This window comes from Callionymus lyra, chromosome 17, assembly GCF_982586985.1.
Source record: "Callionymus lyra chromosome 17, fCalLyr1.hap1.1, whole genome shotgun sequence".
Lineage (NCBI taxonomy): Eukaryota > Metazoa > Chordata > Actinopteri > Syngnathiformes > Callionymidae > Callionymus > Callionymus lyra.
Genome location: NC_141834.1, coordinates 8,571,182 through 8,592,239, shown reverse-complemented (window position 1 = coordinate 8,592,239; position 21,058 = coordinate 8,571,182). Strand labels below are relative to the sequence as shown.

Sequence of the window (21,058 nt, the reverse complement as noted above, 5' to 3'; positions counted from 1 at the left end):
AATATTTTTATCCACAGCTATCATCTGATGATAAAAAAGTGATAAAGAGCAGCTTCATTTTGTCGTTATCGTACATATACTACACAACTCTTGTCACTGCGACACGTGTAAAGCATCTCCTGGTGAATTCTTGGATGATAACGTCTGCATTCTGAGTTGAAATTGAGAGCTAACTTAATAACAGTGTCAGGACAACAAGTGCTTTTGTGCACGTCCACTAGTTTGAGAGTTAGTGTCACCTTGGAGATATATTTCAATAAATAAACTCACTTTCCCATCGTGCTATAACGCAGGTTTTTTAACTATAAATGTGTGAAATTTAATATCCAACTCTTGTGATGTCTCAATGGTAGGACGATGAGTCAGGAAGGATAAGAATTGTGTAGTTTCTAAAACGATATACTCTAACTACTCCTAACTATATATAAATTGCATCATTAACTTCGTTCATCATAAGTCATTTATTGAGGATCTAGATGTTGAATATTTCCACAGAGTTGATAATTCTGATGATTCAATGCTTCAGCAGCGGCGAGTGAGCAGTGATCACATGACGGAAGATTTTCGAGGCTATAAAAGACGCCGTCATTGGTCAGCATTGACACCGTGGACTCCAGACTGAACCCAAGGACAGAATCAAACAAAGGTAACTATTTTTATTTATTTTTGTTTAAAACAATAAAACGGATTTAATATAAATTAATAGACATGTATTTTAATTTGAATTTATATCTTGAACGTATACCTAGATTAAACACAGGGACCACAAATGGGTGTTATTTTAAATAGCATTAAAAAATATATAAAAATATAAATGTATTATATTCATTATCTAAAGAGAAAGTTTGTAAGAAAAAGCCAATAATGTAAAAATAATGCAAATATTTTACAACAAAATGTTTGTGGTGACCAGAGCAATTTTAGCATCTTACCGGATAAATGTTATTATTTGATAGGAAAACGACAGTAAACGTAAGATATTTAAATTTTATTCCCCATATTTTCTTTATTATATATTGCATATATATTTTATAATATATTATTTAAAAAGAGAAAATATATTGATAGAGTTGTTCAGGTTTAAATATTTATCAATATATATATAATATTTAAGAAACATCTTAAGACCTTTTTATTTGTATCATACAAGATTGACCTGATCTTTCCTTTATATTTAGAGAAAATGTTAAATATATGATGAATTATACAATAAACACAATTAAGTAGAATCACTATCAAATATTTATCAATATATATATAATATTGAAGAAATATCTTAAGACCTTTTTATTTGTATCATACAAGATTGACCTGATCTTTCCTTTATATTTGGATTAATGTTAAATATATGATGAATTATACAATAAACACAATTAAGAAGAATCACGATCAAATATTTATCAATATATATATAATATTCAAGAAACATCTTAAGACCTTTTTATTTGTATCATACACGATTGACCTGATCTTTCCTTTGTATTTAGAGAAAATGTTAAATATATGATGAATTACATAATAAACACAATTAAGTAGAATCACTATCAAATATTTATCAATATATATATATAATATTGAAGAAACATCTTAATACCTTTTTATTTTTATCATACAAGATTGACATGTTCTTTCCTTTATATTTAGATAAAATGTTAAATATAAGATGAATTAAATAATAAACACAATTAAGTAGAATGACTATTAGGAAACATATAGTGTACATTTATTGGTAAAATTGCAGAAAAAAGTACTATGCATCAAGGAAAAATAATTTTGGAGTAACACACACATAAAAACTGTTTTTGTAGAAAAGAAAAGAAATTCAGCAAAACTATAATCATACATTTCAAATACTTTAAATGTAAGATACAGCAAACATATATTTTATGATCATTGCAATTGAAGGTAATATTAAAATAAATCACTATACTTTAGATTTTTGTAACTACTTTTAGGAATTTAAGTAGATAAATATTAGTAATAATAATAAATATGACTCAGAAACACAGTTAATAAATAGGTAATTGTAAGTATTCGTTAACACGATGTCTTGTGTTCGATCTCGATGAATAAAACAAACACAATCCGACTCTAACTTTCGAACAACTGGCAGCAAAAGCACATCAACAAGTGTCAGTGTGAAGTGTGTGAGCAGCTGTTGCTGCACATTCCAGCCTGAGTGGACGAGAGTGTCTTGAATAATCCGCCGTCAGTGAGTCATTATGTCGCCGAGTGACTCGGCGTTTTTCCGTCTCCCGGCTCATGATTCCAATTTCTCCGCCGCTATTGTCGAGCGAGGAATTCGCTGACGGCGCCGTCGTCTGTCCATTGTTATGACGACAGAGTGAATATGGACGAATAATCAATGATTGACAAGAGGTTGAGGAAGTGTCTTGATGTGGTTCCAGGAGCCAGCATGGATGTAAGTACCTCGTCTAATCCTCAGATACCAGCTCTGGTAAGACCGTCTCTGAATTTTGATCTAAATACCAACGTTTTTGGATCTTTGCTTTTTGTCGATGTTGCAACTTCAAGTTGGTGTCGTCCATCTTGTCAACGCTCTCTCTTCCTCGTATCTCCGTTCTGGCTCCCGATCTCCCCCCTTCTCCCCCATCTTCTCCACCTCCTTCTTCTTCTTCCTCCTCTCAGCAAAATGACGCTCTGTGCGGCGGCTGCCCTTCCTCTGGTTCTGCCCCACAGACTAATGCCGTCTGGACCACCGCGTCACCTGGATCCGGTTTTCCCGGATGGCCAGGTCCGGTGACCCAGCCTTCCCCATGCTGGAGCGGCCAGCCCAACACGCCCTGCTGGTCTGGGGCGCAGCAAGTACCAGGGTCTTTCCCAGCTTCAGTGCAAGGACAGCAAGGTCAGGTCTTCCCTGGTCTGGCCCCGACCATGATGCCCACTCAGGTCCAAACTCCTACTGCAGTCCAAACCTATGCTCCGGTCCAACCTCCAACCACGTATGGTCAGGTCCTAACTCCAACCGCAGTCCAAACGTATGCCCCGATGCAACCTCCAACCGCAGTCCAAACGTATGCCCCGGTCCAACCTCCAAATGCAGTCCAAACTTATGCCCCGGTCCAACCTCCAACCACGTATGGTCCGGTCCAACCTCCAACCACAGTCCAAACTTATGCCCCGATGCAACCTCCAACCGCAGTCCAAACTTTACCACCAGTCCAATCCTTAGCTCCCGGCCAAGGCTACCAACCCTGCTGGCCCGGTGTTCAGTGTCCGTCGCCCCAGTCCCCTACCCCAGTCCAAGCTCTGGCCCCGACTCAACCACAAGTTGCAATGCAACCCCAAGTCCCGGTTCAACCTCAAGCCCCAGCTCCGGTCCCTACTCCCGCTCCAGTACCGGCACCAGTGCCCGCTATCCAACCAGGGGCCAGTGCTAATCCTGCACTTCGCCCGCTACGGTGGGGGTCTCACCCCGGTTGGCCTTACAACCCGGGACAGTCTGGATGGCCGGGACAGAATCCTGGTCTTGGTGCTCCACACTGGCACCCTTCAACATCCGGACCACTTGTGAGTCAGACTCTGTTATTATTGGGTCAAAAGAACTGAATTTTACATAGTAAGTAAGTAATAGTTATTTGTCAAGCGCCTTTCTAGACCAGGGTCACAAAGCACTGGAACGATCAAAGGTAATACACAGTTAAAAATATATACAAATTTAAAAACTCTAAAAGGCCAAGACAACATAGAGACAAACACAGAAGTACCAGAAGATTAGGAAAAAGCGTGTGCAGATTCTGATCCACAGACCTCAGAGCCTGAGCTGGAGTGTAAGGCTGGATCAGATCACTGATGTAAGGAGGAGTCTGACCATGAATAGATCTGAAAGTAAGAACCAGAATTTTAAAATTGATCCTGAAAGAAACTGGCAGCCAATGCAGAGTTTTAGAAACGGGGGAGATGTGAGTTCTTCTACTAGAGCAGGTCAGAATATCTTGCTGCAGAGTTTTGTATTAACTGCAGGTGAGACAGCTCCTCATGATGACATCATTACAGTATTCCCTTGTACACTCAACATTGCATAAGATGTAAGTAAGTAAGTAAGTAAGTAATATTTATTTATATAGCGCTTTTCCAGACCAGGGTCACAAAGCGCTTAAACACACAAAACAATACTCAAAAAAGTATATACACTTTAAAGGTCAAGATAAAACTGATAACACAACAGGAGTTCCAGAAAATCAAGGAAAAGCCTGAACAAATAGAAACGTCTTAAGATGTTTCTTAAAGGAGTCAGTAGATCCATCAAGCGCAAAGAGAGTGCAACAATGAGACCACAGAAAGTGAACCAAGAGATAGTGTCATAACGTTTGAAGTGCTAATCACTTTATGTTAAAATTTTTAAGTTTTTCATTTAAACTTTCTACCTTTAGAATTTTGATTCTAAAGTTACAAAATGTTGGGTTACATTTTACCTAAGAATTAATGCTGATAGCATTGTTAGCTTGTTTGCTAAGCTAGCAATAATAGCAATAATAATAGAAAAAGGACAAAAAGTGAACCATCGCCAAACCTTGAACTGCTTCGATCAATCGTGTCAAAGTTAATCCTCAACAAATGCTAGTGAATAAAATATACACAATTGTACAAACATAATTGTTGTAACAATGATAATAAAACTCACCATAGTTGCTAATATATAGGACAGAATAATTCAACTTGTCTACTTATTAGCTTGCTGCTACTGTTAGCTAGCTAATCATATTTTTTAAATAAACAAACAAAAACTTACTAAAAACACATTTTAAGATTAAACTTTTCGCAAAATATATACAATAATTAAAGGCAGCCTTTCAGACACTAACTAAACCTAGAAGGAGATCAGTCCTGGAAGGGCTGCTAACACTATGATGCTAACAACATATAATTGTTCTTAATGCTAATATAACAACAAAAACATGTTACAACTTAAGTTAGAAGGGTTTTCAGGCCATTACAACATTCATTTTGTTTTTATCTGTTCATTAATTATTGCTGCTTCGGATATTTAGACATTTTTAAACCATTCTTTCATAAGATTTCTCATGTATTTTATTGAACTCCATTAGTCATCTTATTTGAAGTGATTGTGTTGTATTGTATCGTCAACTGTGTTGTATTTCTCTGAAAATATTCCTTTGTGTGTTTGCTCAGAGCGTTCCTTACAACCTCAACCTGGCCCGCGGCGTCTACGACAAGATGATGATGACCATCCTGGGTCACGTCAAACCTAACGCTAAAATGCAAGTCACTCCATCTTATTTCACATCCCAGTTCAACTTTGATGAAAAATGATGACTTTTGTGTTTTTGTCGCGCTGACTCAGGTTCACCGTGAACTTCCTGCGAGGCACAGACATCGCATTCCACCTCAACCCTCGCTTCTGTGAGGGCGGCAAACAGGTGGTGGTTCGAAACCACAAGCTGGGCGAACGCTGGGGTCAAGAAGAGAGGGACCTGAAGGTACCCTTCCCCTTCGCCCTCGGCAGCCCCTTCGAGGTGAGGCTCCTCTGGAGATCTTTTCATTACCAGTGTTGAGTGTCCATGAGAAATGATCCTTGTTACCATTTTTTCTGTGAAATAAAACCGTTTGGATCACAGTTTACATACATATCAACTAGACCGAAAACTGATGCTCAAATCATGGATTAAAATAAATTCTAAAAGACGAGAAATTAGTAAAGAATGTTTGAAAAAAAAAGTAAAAAAAAGGTTGATTTTATTTTATTTATTTTAAGAAAGACGATACGACAAAAAAGTGAAAATATATCAATACCATTACAATATGAACTATTTTAATGTAACAATAAAATGTTATTTTTTTAATAGTTAAGTTTTTTAAAGGATTATTCAAAAATGAACTATTTATTTAGTTATTTGAATTATTTGAACAATAATATCATAATATAATGTGTTTTGAACGTTTTACAATTTTTTTTCTAAATCTTTTGACATTTAATGTATAGATTTTAATAATTTAATGAAAACAGATGTACTCTTGCAATAAATAAATGATTGAATTCATTAATTAAATAATATAGACTTCTAAGAATGACCAAGATCAGTCTAGTTAAGATCTGGTGTGACCTGGGGTCTACATGTGGCCCTTTGACTTTCTAAAAGGATTGCATTACATATTCTTTAATTGGCAAACAAAACAATTTCTTCAATATATATATATATATATATTTTTAAATCCTACATGTATGTTTGTTTTGTCCACATTTCTTTTGGCATTTAATTAAATGTTTTGTCATTTTTATCACAAGCGGAGTTTAAATATTCCTGAAACAAAAAAGAATATAGTCAAACTTAAGAGCCTAAATACAAAATAAACTAGTTTCTACTTGACCTTCGACACCCTGAAGGCCACACCATGGCAGTCAAAAAGGGAACATGTGTTCCTTGAGTAAACAAAAGTGCAGCGTTTATGTTGAGAATGTCCGGCGTTGAACTGACCCCAGGTCTCCATGGTTAATGTCAGGACAACCAAACTGGACTGACAGTGGTTTGGAAAGCTGGTCCTAGATAAGTCACTGCTGAGGCTGCAGAGAGACTTCTGGAGGTCAGTGGGGGTCTCATCATATAACTGACATACATCATGGAAGCATGGCCAGTGTGACGTCATTTGAAACATTAGTTTCTATCACTTTTAGCACTTTTGTGACACTGCTTTATTCTTACGAGCGTGGAGAGATGAAGCTCCAGTCACGTGTGTTTGTCCCCCAGATGAAGATCCTCTGCACCCATGAGGCGTTCAGGGTCGCCGTCAACAACATCCCGCTGTTCGAGTTCCGCCACAGAGTCCGAGAACTGAACCAGATCGACAGGATCAACATCCTGCACGACGTCGTCCTCACTTACCTCAACGTGGAGAACCTTCCATAGAGAGTCGAAAATATATATATTAAATATTTAGCTAACAAACGTGTGATGACGCTTCAAGCTCCACTAATGAACGTGTGTCTGTAAACTATCCTTCCGCGCGCCCCCTGGCGCTCAAAGATGACGTTGCTTTGTTTTCTTTTTTAAATGTTTTTAATTAATCAGAAAACTTGTTTGTGATTTTAGGCAAATTACATCTTAAAAAAGCTTTTTTTAATCAGACATTATTTTGAGTCTTACGGACACACTGAAGTTGTGTTTATGTATCAACCGTGATGCGTTCAAAGACACCTTCCAAATACGGAAAACATTCCAGTACTTTACATTTCATATACATATATTCATATACAAATATGAGGACGATTCGGTATTATACGTTTTCGCAATATCTATCTAGTTATTCTTAATGTATCGATTTTTTTTGTATCAATCTTCGTGTTTCTTACCCAGACACCATTGCGCCACACACGGTAAAAGCTATATTTGGAGTGAAATGAAGACATTGAATAAAATAACAAACATGATTTGTATTTATTTAACAAATGCTCACAGGAAAGTTTGTCATAAATATAAAATACAAGGATCAAAGTATGTATAATGTTGCATTAAAGCTGTTTCCTTCATGTTCTCATGATAATAAAATACAAAATAAACACCAGCATCACTTGATGAAGTGCCATGATGAAGCCTCTCATTTTAAAAAAACACAAAAACACAGGATACTGGAATATTGCTGCCCCGGTGTGGGAGAAAAGAGGAAGGACAGATTAAAATATTGACTTCACATGTCAAATATTTACAACACAGTTTCTGAAACGTTTTACTACTGTGTAAAATACTTGCTAAAACTCCTATTTATGGATTCAAGAAAAGAATGTTATTGCTGCTGTAGTTCAAAGTGATTTCCTCGAGTGTGTATCACAGCGTCCTCAGCTGAGCAAACATCTCATCGAGGCACAGCGGCTGTGGATTGTGGTTCAAGTGCAGAGTCTCCAGAGTAAGAGCGTCTTCTGTTCGTCGGTTCAGATCTTTGTGTCCAGTCTTTTCTCCACCGACTGCAGCAGCAGCTGAGCGTACTGCTCCAGCAGAGCCATGGTCTTCTCTCCTTCACCTTTGACCTCCTCCTTCTGCACGCTGGAGCCCAGAAGAGAGTCCAGCTGGGTCTTGACTGAACACAAGGATTTATATAAGATGCTCTTCATCTCCTGCTGGTCCTCACTGGACTCTGCGCCGCACTCATGGAACTGTATTGAAGAAAAAGATATATATATATATTTCAAGTCGACTTAGTAACGTGACTTAAGAACACTGAAGGAAGTTTGAAATTACTTTGTTATACCTAATGCTTAAGATACATTGGTCTGCTATTGTTTTTTGTTTATTATTAAAACATTAGAATAATTGTCGACTTGATTTCACAGTTTTTGACTCACAAATATTTCTCATTAACCTTCATTACACTAATTATTAAGTAATCATTTTTGTAAGGTAAATTTTGAATTATAAGCAATATGAGTTTGACTTTCTGAATTTACTTAATAATAATAGATAGCTTAGATTTTTCTAATGTTGAGAAAAACGACAAAAAAGGTCTAAAAATGGGGGCCACATGTGGTCCTCGGACTATTTTAATGCAGCCTTCATGAGGTCAGATGGTGTCGAAATGCTTCTGATGGTAAACTTATTTTTTTGTTATTTATATTATTTTCCTTTTGATTTTTTAATTTGAATTGCTCCCTTTTAATTTGTATTTAAAAAAAATACATTTAGCCTTTCAAAATAAATAGAAAGAAATGTAAAAAAAAATTCTGTGATGAGTTGGAAAATATTAAACATTTTAATATTGATATTATATTTCCATGCTTTTAATTCAAATAAAAAATCGATAACATATCAATCAAACAACAATATCAACCTATCTTTAATTCAAATAAAACCTACATGAAATTATATAATATAATAATATTTAGTATTATTTATTTTACCTGTTTGCGAAAAGAGATTTACAAATTAAAAAAACATGGAATTACCATGGAATTAAATCAGGTTTTCCTTTATGCCTTCTTAAATAGACTCACATGGTTCACATTATAAACAGCAGAGGAAGATGTCGCTGACTAGAAAATCATTTGCGACAAAATGTCGATGTGGTCCACAGGGGCTTGGATAGGTCTACATTATGAAGTCCATTAATACTAGATGTAAGTGACCAGAGCCATAAGGATGCTGTAGGAACTGAAGCTCCTCCATGACTTCAACACTGACCTGCGTGTAGAGCTGCATGGTTCTGCTCAGGCTGCTCTGTAGGTCTCCAGCAACACGCTGACAAACCTCGCTGCTGATGGAACAATCTGCAGAGCAACAAGAAAGAACTTTACACAAACACTTCCACACACTGAGGAGGCTGAGCAGGAGGTTGAGCTGCAGCTGCGAGGAGACGTGACAGCAGCCGAGCCTGAGTACGAGCTGATCTTGTATCCTCCAGCTGAACACAACACCAGTGAAAACACCTGACTGCTGTCGAAAAACACCGACGCATCAAAAGAAAAAGATCCTCATCAGACGTAGGAGGAGGAGGAACAAGTCCTTTCAGGTTCACCGCATTAACATTTGTGTAAACAATCTGCTGCACGCCTGATAAACTGACGTAATTTGTGATTTCATGGAAGATTAACTCGACTTTGTAAATAGTCTCGCTGGAAATGACAGCTTAGTAGAGAGAGACAGAGAGGAGGCAGCAAAAGAAAGGTGGAGGAGAGGCTTGGAAACACTTATCTTCATCTGATCTCATCTAAGAACGTATTGTCGGGAAGATAAAACCGATGAATGTCACGAGACGATGAAAATATCTCATACTCTGGATAGTTTCTTGGGATTACTGGTTCAGAGTCGGAGTTTCATGAAACCCCATTAGTTGTTTCATGAAACCTCATTAACTGTTTCACGGAACCTCATTAGCTGTTTCATGAAACCTCATTAGCTGTTTCATGAAACCTCATTAGCTGTTTCATGAAACCTCATAAGCCATTTCACGAAACCTCATTAGCCGTTTCACGAAACCTCATTAGCCGTTTCACGAAACCTCATTAGCCGTTTCACTAAACCTCATTAGCCGTTTCACGAAACCTCATTAGCCGTTTCACGAAACCTCATTAGCCGTTTCACGAAACCTCATTAGCTGTTTCACGAAACCTCATTAGATGTTTTACGAAACGTCATTAGCTGTTTCACGAAACGTCATTAGCTGTTTCACGAAACCACATTAGATGTTTCACGAAACGTCATTAGCTGTTTCACGAAACCCCATTAGCTGTTTCACGAAACCACATTAGCTGTTTCACGAAACCACATTAGCTGTTTCACGAAACCTCATTAGCCGTTTCACGAAACCTCACTAGCTGTTTCACAAAACCTCATTAGCTGTTTCACGAAACGTCATTAGCTGTTTCACGAAACCACATTAGCTGTTTCACGAAACCTCATTAGCTGTTTCACGAAACCTCATTAGCTGTTTCACGAAACCACATTAGCTGTTTCACGAAACCTCATTAGCCGTTTCACGAAACCTCATTAGCTGTTTCACGAAACCTCATTAGCTGTTTCACGAAACGTCATTAGCTGTTTCACGAAACCACATTAGATGTTTCACGAAACGTCATTAGCTGTTTCACGAAACCCCATTAGCTGTTTCACAAAACCACATTAGCTGTTTCACGAAACCTCATTAGCTGTTTCACGAAACGTCATTAGCTGTTTCACGAAACGTCATTAGCTGTTTCACGAAACCACATTAGCTGTTTCACGAAACCACATTAGCTGTTTCACGAAACCTCACTAGCTGTTTCACGAAACCTCATTAGCTGTTTCACGGAACCTCATTAGCTGTTTCATGAAACCTCATTAGCTGCTTCACGAAACCTCATTAGCTGTTTCACGAAACATCATTAGCCGTTTCACGAAACCTCATTAGCTGTTTCACGAAACCTCATTAGCTGTTTCACGAAACGTCATTAGCTGTTTCACGAAACCACATTAGATGTTTCACGAAACGTCATTAGCTGTTTCACGAAACCCCATTAGCTGTTTCACAAAACCACATTAGCTGTTTCACGAAACCTCATTAGCTGTTTCACGAAACGTCATTAGCTGTTTCACGAAACGTCATTAGCTGTTTCACGAAACCACATTAGCTGTTTCACGAAACCACATTAGCTGTTTCACGAAACCTCACTAGCTGTTTCACGAAACCTCATTAGCTGTTTCACGGAACCTCATTAGCTGTTTCATGAAACCTCATTAGCTGCTTCACGAAACCTCATTAGCTGTTTCACGAAACATCATTAGCTTCTTTATGAAACCCTTATAAGCTGCTTCATCAGAGCAAATTTCCTATTCAAAACTGCTCTTTTCGACTAACATCCTATTCTTGACACGCTGACAACACAACAGCTTGAGGTTTGTATTCAGTGAGTGTAGTTGCAATAAAAAAGAAGGCAGGATAAAAAAAGACTGACCGGCAGAGGAAGAGGGATGAACAGGTGCAGCCGGAGAGACAGGTAAATGACTCGGCGTCTTTTGAGCGGCGTCTGCTTGAAGCTCCGAGGCTTTTCTCAGTGTCGAGCACCACTTTTCTCTCAGGTCCCCTGGATTTACCGAGCTACACAAGATGACAAAGATGATTTGGAAGTTTGATTTTGAAACTAATTTACTTCCATATGATCTATTTATATATATATATATATATATATACATACCTCTCGGAGAAAGACCCTCTCTTCTGCCTCACTGGCAACAGACTCGGACAAGGATCCAAGTTCAGCGACAGATTTCGTCCTAAAACTGCAGACGGAACATTCGTTGACCTTCTCTCGCTGAGTCACATCTCTGCTACGACTGACCTTGTTTCCCTCCAGACGAGGCTTCAGATCCGGGGTCCGGACTGGAGGCTCTGGACGGGTCTCTAGATCCCAGCGCCACGTCACAGAGGCTCCGACGAGGGCCGAGCGGCTGCTTTCGTAGAGGGATGCGAGACTGGCTGAGGAGGATGGTGTTCGGGAGGACTTTGGCGGTGGGTTGAGGGGAGGAGAAGCAGGAGGAGGGAGCGACCACAGGTGAGGAGCAGAGGTCGGGGGCGTCGGCGTCGAATTCCCCCGACGACTTCCTGCTCTGGCAGAAGAAAGCCGAGGGGGCAGGGGGAGGGATCTGCAGCCCGTCGCTCAGGGAGGAAGAGCGGCTGCTCTTGGCCATGGAGCTGGCTGTGGGGTTCATGTAGGAGTGGGGGGGCTTCAGTTTGGGGCTGTCCCAGGGCATGGGCGAGCGAGGGGACTGAGGGGAGCCTGTGGAGGGAGAGGAAAAGTGGAATGAAGGTTTGGGGGTGTAACAATCTAAGGAGAGGTGCTGAGGTCTCTTGCAAAACTCTCTGTGACCAGCAGAGGGCACATGCACATTCAGAACTGCAGGGAGACGTGTGACTCGGTTAGTGGATCAAATATGACACTTGACTATCTAAAGCTAAACGTGTCAAGTTCATTCATGTTGATATGATAAGTAGCAAGTGTTTGAGCTGAGAAGACTGAGAAGACAGATGAGAAACACTTGGCCCCTAAAATATTTGGGCCCCTTGAGCGATTGAGTTCAACACCCCTGATCATATGTCTTCTTAATCTGTGTTATTTTAAGTTTAAGCTTGCTGTAGTGAAGAATGATCTTTTTGCTGTTGTAATAATAACATACAAATAGTAAGAAAAAAATGATATAGAAACAATATTTATCATTCAGAGGAAGAACATTTCATTGTTCGTTGGTCTGACTGTTATCAAAATAGATAGATAGATAGATAAACTTTATTTAAAATAAACTATAACATAATAATATATAATATATATAATCAATTTATTTCAAAATACAACTTTTTCACACACTCAACATTAATTCCAACAGAACCATGGGATGGTGGCGCAGTTAAAAAAAAATGTTTGTGTCTGTTTTTATAAAGCAGTAGAAAATTGGACCCTTGTTGGAGGTGTGCCTTTTCTCAGTGCTTATTGTCAGACCTCTATTGTTGCCAAATACATACTAGCTACATAGCTACTCGCTAACATGATAATCATTTTGACAAGTGATGCTGATTGAATACTTTTACAAGATCACAGGTAACATTTTACACTTGACTACTCCATCCTAAGTTTGATTTATTTCTAGTGAAGAAAGCTTCTGACCCGTTTGAAATCATTTGTAAAACATTTTCAATAGAAGGGTCTGGACTTTTGAATATAAATACAGTAAATAAAACAGAAAATCTATCATAACAAAACAGCAATGTATATAGTCTTCACAATAATAAGATCAAGTCAAAATAAAATCATTGTCAAATGGTTGAGCGTTCGTTTAAAAATATATTTTGCTAATGACAAAATGCTAACTTGCATGTGCTAATAATAGAAGTCTCATTTACAAAGTAAGCTACAAAAGGCTTGTTTAAAAAAGTGAATGAATTTAAATTAAGTGGGAACTCTGGTTTTCCCTTACTGTCCATGAACATACAGACATGAATGTAGTTTTCAATTGAGAGAAGGTTTGTAATAAACGTACCATCTGACGCCAGGTTCTGCGCCGAGTAGGACTTGTGAAGGTTTGAAGTTCGGTCCAGATGTGGCGTGGTGCTGGACGGAGGCGTGGAAAGCCTCCACAGATGACAGGCCGCCGCTCGCCTCTTCTGCAGCCTCATGACAGGAGCGACTTCTCTCTTCGGAGAGACGGCCTCCACTCTGCCGGAGACATCCATCACGGACTTGAACATCATGTCAGCAGCTCATTTATTTACAGTATCGTTGATCGATAAAGTCACTTCTCCTCAGGATGATTTGTTATTCATATGCATCGTAGCAACACCGCTGGCCTCAGGAAACCCCTCTAAGGTCTAACAAATACTTGACTTACTTTGGTCCGTCGAAGGCCGCGGGAGTCGCGGATGTTTTATCTTCAGCGAACCTCCTCTGGGTGTTCTCCGTCATGGGCCGAACCTTAGACACCGGCGGTTTAGCAGAATGGCCGCCATGATCTTTGACAGGCATCTTGGCGAACAGAGGAGGTCCTCTGCACACAAACACAAGTCAAGCGCTGAAGCCGTCGTGACATCTTGTCCACGGGTTTCACAGACGAGTCCGCGAGAGATTAAGATTAAAGCTGTCGGTGGAGAGCAGATTTGAAGTGGCCGTTGATACCTGTTATTATGTCCTCTGGCCAGGAAGCGTGAAGACATGCTGAGTCTGGGGACTCTGCTCAGCTCCGCTGTGGACGGAGATCAGATGTTAGATGAGGATAAAAAAAGACCAAAACTGAGAGAGAAAAAAAACGACATAGACATGTAGACCATAGTTTTTATTTGAAATGACACAGTTAGTGGTGTGGACTTTTTAAGATCATTTTCAAGACTATTCTTATATTAAAATAAACTCAATCCTTCACTAGTAGAATTCAAATGATTTAATAGTGTATTTTTTTTTGGTTTAAGTAGAAAACCAAACCAAAAATATAATACATTTACTGCAATGAACTAATACTAACCATGAGGGTGAAAATTCCTCTTTCTAAAACTTATTTTGTATTAATACAACCGATGTTAAGAATATTTGACAATATTTCTTTTAAATATTTAACATTAAATTAAATTAAATTAAATTAAATTAAATTAAATTAAAATAATTATATATGACTTGTTTTAGGACTAACCCTTCTTTTTTTAGAGATTAACTAGTAATTAATTCATGAATCTAATTAAATGACATTAATTAAAAAACAATTATAATTAAGTCGGTGAGTTGTGAGAAAGAAATCCTCTTGATCAGTTTCATAAAGTTTAAGTCTGGCAAGATTTTAAAGTGAACAAACTGGAATATTAGGTACACGGCGAGAGATGCAAAAAATAAAATTGAGAAAAGATAAATAAACATGGTGTATTCCATTTGAGATGGTAGCCTGTCGGACTAATCCACCTAAACACACTATTCACACTATTTAAATGGTCAGAAGAAGAGAGGATGGGCGGCAAAGCATCTTTAAAACAAGTGTTTTTGACGTGTGTGTCAATGCTTACTATTGCGACAGCTGTCCGCAAGAGTCTCAAAATTCTGCTTGAGAAAGTCCTGGTGCTGTTGTTCGACTCCACCAGTCACGGCCCTCAAGGCTTCATCCAGACTCGTCACTTGTCCTCTCGGCTCTTCATCGGAGCTGTCTTGGCTGAGGAACTCCGCATCAGCACAACCTGTGAGGCAATAAAGAAGGAATGAAGAGGACAACTCCGGGAAGAAGGGAAGAGTAACACAAAAAAAAGGGCTTTTTAAAAATCATTTTGACCTTGTAGCATCTCTGCAGCATCAGATAATCCCTGACAAATGACCAGCCAGCACACCGAGGCTTACACGGTAATGTGATCTGACACGTTTGTCTCGCCTCTGAAGAGAAATCCTTGACTGTGAGCTGAATCCTGCTCAGCAGCCTTAGCTGTCAGCTCAACCCTTTTTCATTTAAATTCACGTCCAGAGACTTTTTATGCTCTGAAAATGTGCGGATAAAAGACTTTTCCCTCTCCGTGGGACTCCGTTACGTTCTTGCTCAAAATGATAGTTAACTCCAGTACCAAAGGGGTCATTCAAGTCCACCACATGCACTCCACCGCCACTGGGGGGCGCCAAATGTGGCTGACATGGTAACCATTAAATTGACTAAGTAGATTATATGATTGAATGCTCACTGTTGAGATTGCGGTCAGGGCTGGATGTTCTGCTGTCAAAGCCCAGAGAGCACGCACTGTCCGGGCTGCGTCCGTCCTCGCTCTTCCCCAACATTCTCCTCCTGCAGTCCTGCTCTTTCACCAAATACTCACTGAAAAGAACCGTTAAAAGAATGTTACACGTGTGTTCATGATCCGAGAGTGATGGTCGATAAGCATTTTATTATGTTTTAAGCAAATTGGTGTTAAAAGATTTGCTGTTTCAATATAATAGATACCCAAGGAAATGGATATTTCATGAAGCTTCATCAACCCATCAGTATATAGTGTTTCATGAAGCTTCTTCAACCCATCAGTAGATAGTGTTTCATGAAGCTTCATCAACACATCACTAGATATCGTTTCATGAAGCTTCATCAACCCATCACTAGATACAGTTTCATGAAAATTCAACAACCCATCAGTAGATACTGTTTCATGAAGCTTCATCAACCCATCAGTAGATAGTGTTTCATGAAGCCTCAATAACCCATCAGTAGATAGTGTTTCATGAAGCTTCATCAACCCATCAGTAGATAGTGTTTCATGAAGCTTCATCAACCCATCAGTAGATACTGTTTCAGGAAGCTTCATCAACCCATCAGTAGATACTGTTTCATGAAGCTCCATCAACCCATCAGTAGATACTGCTTCATGAAGCTTCATCAACCCATCAGTAGATACTGCTTCATGAAGCTTCATCAACCCATCAGTAGATACTGCTTCATGAAGCTTCATCAACCCATCAGTAGATAGTGTTTCATGAAGCTTCATCAACACATCAGTAGATACTGTTTCATGAAGCTTCATCAACACATCAGTAGATACTGCTTCATGAAGCTTCATCAACCCATCAGTAGATACTGTTTCATGAAGCTTCATCAACCCATCAGTAGATACTGTTTAATGAAGCTTCATCAACCCATCAGTAGATACTGCTTCATGAAGCTTCACCATCCATCACTAATAATGGTTATTGAAGTAAGTAGTTAACCACCTTGGCTGTAGACCTGTGTCATCTTTGTTGTCCTCTGGGTAGAGCACAATAGCATCATCCTCCCTGCTGTGCTTCACATGGGGAGTCAAGTTTGATCGCCACCAGGGTCGATGGTTCTCATCCTCCTCCTGCTGCCACAAGAGTCCAAGTCAAAATCCAAAATCACTTAAACGCTCTCGTTTCCTGGAACACTCACTCGTGCCCCGTTAAATCTGCCGACCGAAGTTTCTTGGTCACTGAGGCGTTGCTTCTGGTGGGAAAAGGAATCCAGCTGCCTGAGGTCCAACATCGACTTCACCATCAGCTCCATGGAGCCGATACGTTGAGACCACTGCCTCCGGGGACGTCTGGTGGTCTCAGGTGTGTCCGCTTTATGCTGAAAAAAAATGACTTTTTGACTTCTCTTTCTCCCATTTCTCACCAAGTTTCTCAATTGATTTAAGAGGAAAATAGAGAAGAGAACCGAAAACTGGAAAAGTGAGGTATGAATGTAAACATGTAAACATTATAATAACCACACCAAAAACAATATTTTGTGTACAACTAACTCTTAAAGATAAATCATATTTATGGTTCATATTTACTTACCATAGAAAGCTGCCATTCTTGTCCTTCATCGGAGCAACCTGCAGGCAAAAAAAAACATTTTTAAAGCAAAAAAAACACAACCCAACTCAATATATAAAACCTGATATTGATCATTTTGTTACCTGTATCCTCCTCTTCTTGGCTGCCATCTGAGGAATTGATGACCGAGTTTGTGTCTTCCTGGTCGTTCTCCACACTTTCAACGTCCTCGCGCTCGAGCTCGCTGTTGGACAACAGTTCTACCAGAGCAGGTGCGCTGAAAACTTCTCGCCTGGAGCTGGGGAGGATGAAAAAAAATATATATAAATATATATATATTTATTGGAACACTCAGGCATCTTCTCTATGTGGAGCTACCTGAACTGTGGGGTGCTGCTAAGAGGAGGGTTTTGTCTCCCCCTCATGTTGATCCTCAGTTCTGGGGCCAGCCTCCACACAAAGATGCAGCTTGAAGATAAAAGCGTTGGAGCATTAAATATTAAAACATTTCATTCCAGCTTGACTGTTGCAGAGACTTGTCTGCAAACATATTTCCTCTCTCATTTCCTCTGGCAGCCGAGAGTGACGATGATTAGAATGCTGTGCTGATTTTTACAGCCCTAATAACTTATTTTTCTGCTGCTATAAATATGTAAGCACACACTTTGAAACAGCCGTGCAGGGATGATGTATCATGATACTGCGTCTTCGCGACACAGCTGTTTCAATCATGTTGAAAAGGCCACTAGATGTCACTCTCTGCTTTATAGTCTTCGGCTCTGATCTACTAATTCATAGAATTAGGCATCATTTTTCAAACTTAGAGCGCCATCTAGTGGCCTTACAAAATAAGACACTGTTTCATGAAACATTGCCTTTATTATAAAACTGTTTCATTGAAAATCATCAACCGATCAAATAAGGACTTAACTGAAAAATCTGAACGTGTTATATTGTTGAAAGAAAATCTCTAAAAGGTGATTACTGCTCGTTTAAACTTAATTATGTAACAGCAAATCTGGAAAAATCCAGTTTGTGCCAATTGTTTTTTCCCGATTTTCTTCAAATGTCATTTTTTTTTAGAATAGTGTTATTTCGGTGGTAATTCACTTCTACTCTCAATTTATTTTTTATCCTTTTCCATTTATTCACGTTTGCATGTTATGAAATCATAAATTTTCCTCGGGTTTTATTCGAAATGTTATTTTTCTTATTGTTTTTTGTTTTGTTTGCTGCAAGCGTTGACGATACATGAAAACAAATCTCATTGTAGAGCACTTTAAAGAAAAGAGATGACGACGAAAAAGAAGAAGATGATGAAGATAAAGAAGATGATGGTGACGACGACAACAATGAAGAAGATGATAAAGAAGATGATGAAGATGATGATGATATTAAAAAAGATTATTAAGATAAAGAAGAAGAAGATGATGGTGATGACGATGATAAAGAAGAAGATGATGAAGATAAAGAAGATGATGGTGACGACGACGACAATGAAGAAGATGATAAAGAAGACGATGAAGATGATGATAAAAAAAGGTTGATGAAGATAAAGAAGAAGAAGAAGAAGAAGAAGATGATGGTAATGACGATGATAAAGAGGATGATGATGAAGATAAAGAAGAAGATATTGACAATGATGATAAAGAGGAAGATGATCAAGATAAAGAAGATGATGATTATGAGGGTGATAAAGAAGAAGATGATGATGATAAAGTTCAAGAAAGAAGAAGATGATGACAATGATTATAAAGAGCAAGATGATGAAAATAAAGAAGATGATGATGATAAAGGAGATGAAGATGATGATGATAAAGTTTAAGAAAGAAGATGATGATGAACATAAAGAAGATGATGACGATGATAAAGAAGAAGATGATGATGATGAAGATGATAAAGAAGTAGAAGATGATGATGACTATGATGAAGATAAAGAAGAACAAGCTAAAATCTTCAAGTACTCTTAGTTACAGACTGAAACTTTTTTTTAAAATTTACCAAAAGGTCTTTAACAGGAAGTATAAATATGATTATTTGAAGTCTCTGTATAGTTCTATACTATTTGTTCCATATCTTATTATAACAATAACATTTTTAAAGCTCACCCTATCATCATGAACACTAATCTACTTTTAATTTAATTTTTAATTTGAAGACAACAATCCGGCGGACAACATAGTTTGAAAAAGAAGAATGAAGTCACAAATGAACTTAAAAGTGATGAAGAAGAAACCAGATCCAGCCTCTGTAAAGAAGTGCTTTGAGCGTCTCTCACCTGTCACCTGACACTGAGATCAGATGCTTGCAGTCTTTGGTGAACTTCATTCCGGTGACGATCTCTGAGAATCAGACGAGTTCATCGTTCAGTGAGACGTCACACTCCGACTTCTTCTCCGAGTGAATAAATGCACTTCTCTCACCAGAGTGTCCGATCATGGAGGCAACACACTCTCCGGTGTAGAAGTCAAAAACGCTGATGTTTTTATCCGAGCAGCTCGTCGCCACGTACTGACCTGACGGATCGATCTGGACCTGCCAGTTCAAGAAGAAACACTTTTTTTTTAACTTTTTCTTTTTTTTTTTGGCTGAGTAGTTGCTCTTCAAGCTAGAAAAAAGATTACCCTGAGCAGGCTGCCATCCTCGCTTAAAGAACCTTTGTAAAGTTTCTTCTGTTTGCCGCTGCCGATGTTGAAAATCCTGATGAAGCAGAAGAACTCATGGTGACCTGAAGATTTCTCGTATAAAAATATCCTTTTTTTATGCCTAAACAATTGATTTGTTAAGGTTATATCTACTAATAAAATATTTTAAAATACGAGAAAAAAAAACGGCCATTTTTAAATCAACATTTAAAATATTTCAAACAAGTTTACAGTTTTATAGTTTTACGACAACCTCATGTGAGGTACCATAAATACATTGAAATGGCTGCATGTAAGGTATGTAGGTAAGGAAGTAAATCAGAATATTCAATGGTTGAACATTACAAATGTTTCAATTTTTTTATTTTTTTTATTAAAATGTTGTTGTTTTTTAAGCATTGACGTATTTTTTTAATACATTAATTAAATACTTTTTATATTAAAAAGGTTGATTTGATAAAACTAAGATTTTAATTCAATATAAAATGATGGTATACATGTGACCCCAGACAATACCAAACGAGTGCCGAGCTATTGATCAAACTTACAGCCAATCACGCGACGCACAGACGATCACGTGATAACATAGAAGCAGTGGTGAGTCAATTTATCACGTCGAACTCCAAAGCAGCAAACAGTAAGATCTTAATATATATCTATTTGAAAATAATTATAATTTTACACTGCAAGTGGCTCAATGCTCGATTGGAATAGTCTGATAGGATGGATCCATTATATCATCATTTTTATATTGAATTTAAAAGGCTACAAAATAAAAAAATATTTAATTTAAAACGTTTATTTTTGTATTATTGGAATTAGAATATCAAACTTTATGCGTATAATTTTTTTTAATATATTTTATAATTTTCGATTAAAAAAATCAACTAATTTAACTTTTCATTATAGAAATTATAGAATACAATTTTATAAAATAATTAAATGTAATTATTCAAACACATTCAATCCCAACAACATTCCAATAAAAAGAAAATCAAAGTTTGAACATTTTTAAATGTTAAATTCAACCATTCAAGCACTGACACTTTTGTCAACAAATTGTTTGATATTTTACACATTTAAAAACGTCTCTATTATCTTTTATTTAATAGTTAAATCAGAATTTTTTTTAAAGTATTCTTTGAATACCTGCGTCTAATACAATCTTATTAAATTTGACCAACAAATCTGTGTT

The 21,058-nt window shown here is 38.0% G+C and overlaps 2 protein-coding genes across 4 annotated transcripts in view; one reads left to right on the top strand and one right to left on the bottom strand.

Annotated features, from left to right (window-relative positions):
• The first annotated feature begins 612 nt into the window (after positions 1-612).
• On the top strand, positions 613-7,527 carry LOC148062331 (uncharacterized). The gene is made up of 6 exons (XM_087812625.1): positions 613-646; positions 2,409-2,458; positions 2,650-3,531; positions 5,155-5,243; positions 5,327-5,498; positions 6,729-7,527. The coding sequence occupies exons 2-6, from the start codon at positions 2,417-2,419 to the stop codon at positions 6,885-6,887; spliced, it is 1,344 nt and encodes a 447-aa protein (XP_087668751.1). The 5' UTR covers positions 613-646; positions 2,409-2,416; the 3' UTR covers positions 6,888-7,527.
• Positions 7,528-7,575: 48 nt separating this feature from the next.
• The window catches only part of LOC148062330 (mitogen-activated protein kinase-binding protein 1-like), a 29,320-nt gene continuing 15,837 nt past the window's right edge, over positions 7,576-21,058 (bottom strand). The window contains exons 17-34 of one of the 3 annotated variants that reach the window (XM_087812624.1): positions 19,843-19,918; positions 19,642-19,753; positions 19,497-19,560; positions 17,597-17,686; positions 17,362-17,516; positions 17,240-17,277; positions 16,848-17,027; positions 16,652-16,782; positions 15,637-15,767; positions 14,980-15,147; positions 14,108-14,174; positions 13,824-13,979; positions 13,476-13,651; positions 11,783-12,220; positions 11,639-11,723; positions 11,399-11,541; positions 9,150-9,235; positions 7,576-8,128 (exon numbers count right to left, since the gene is read on the bottom strand). In XM_087812624.1, coding sequence (XP_087668750.1) covers positions 7,907-8,128; positions 9,150-9,235; positions 11,399-11,541; positions 11,639-11,723; positions 11,783-12,220; positions 13,476-13,651; positions 13,824-13,979; positions 14,108-14,174; positions 14,980-15,147; positions 15,637-15,767; positions 16,652-16,782; positions 16,848-17,027; positions 17,240-17,277; positions 17,362-17,516; positions 17,597-17,686; positions 19,497-19,560; positions 19,642-19,753; positions 19,843-19,918 — 2,518 coding nt within the window. In that variant the 3' untranslated portion in view covers positions 7,576-7,906. Of the gene's footprint in view, positions 8,129-9,149; positions 9,236-11,398; positions 11,542-11,638; positions 11,724-11,782; positions 12,338-13,475; positions 13,652-13,823; positions 13,980-14,107; positions 14,175-14,979; positions 15,148-15,636; positions 15,768-16,651; positions 16,783-16,847; positions 17,028-17,239; positions 17,278-17,361; positions 17,517-17,596; positions 17,687-19,496; positions 19,561-19,641; positions 19,754-19,842; positions 19,919-21,058 lie in introns of all 3 variants that reach the window. The other 2 variants (XM_087812623.1, XM_087812622.1) reach the window with 2 other exon arrangements.

What these genes read in the sequence shown, in the direction of transcription:
- LOC148062331 (XM_087812625.1), top strand. Translation starts at nt 2,417, where the DNA reads ATGGATGTAAGTACCTCGTCTAATCCTCAGATACCAGCTCTG. An exon ending in ATCCTCAGATACCAGCTCTG is followed by an intron (nt 2,459 to 2,649) that starts GTAAGACCGTCT and finishes TCCTCCTCTCAG; the next exon opens with CAAAATGACGCTCTGTGCGG. An exon ending in CTTCAACATCCGGACCACTT is followed by an intron (nt 3,532 to 5,154) that starts GTGAGTCAGACT and finishes GTGTTTGCTCAG; the next exon opens with AGCGTTCCTTACAACCTCAA.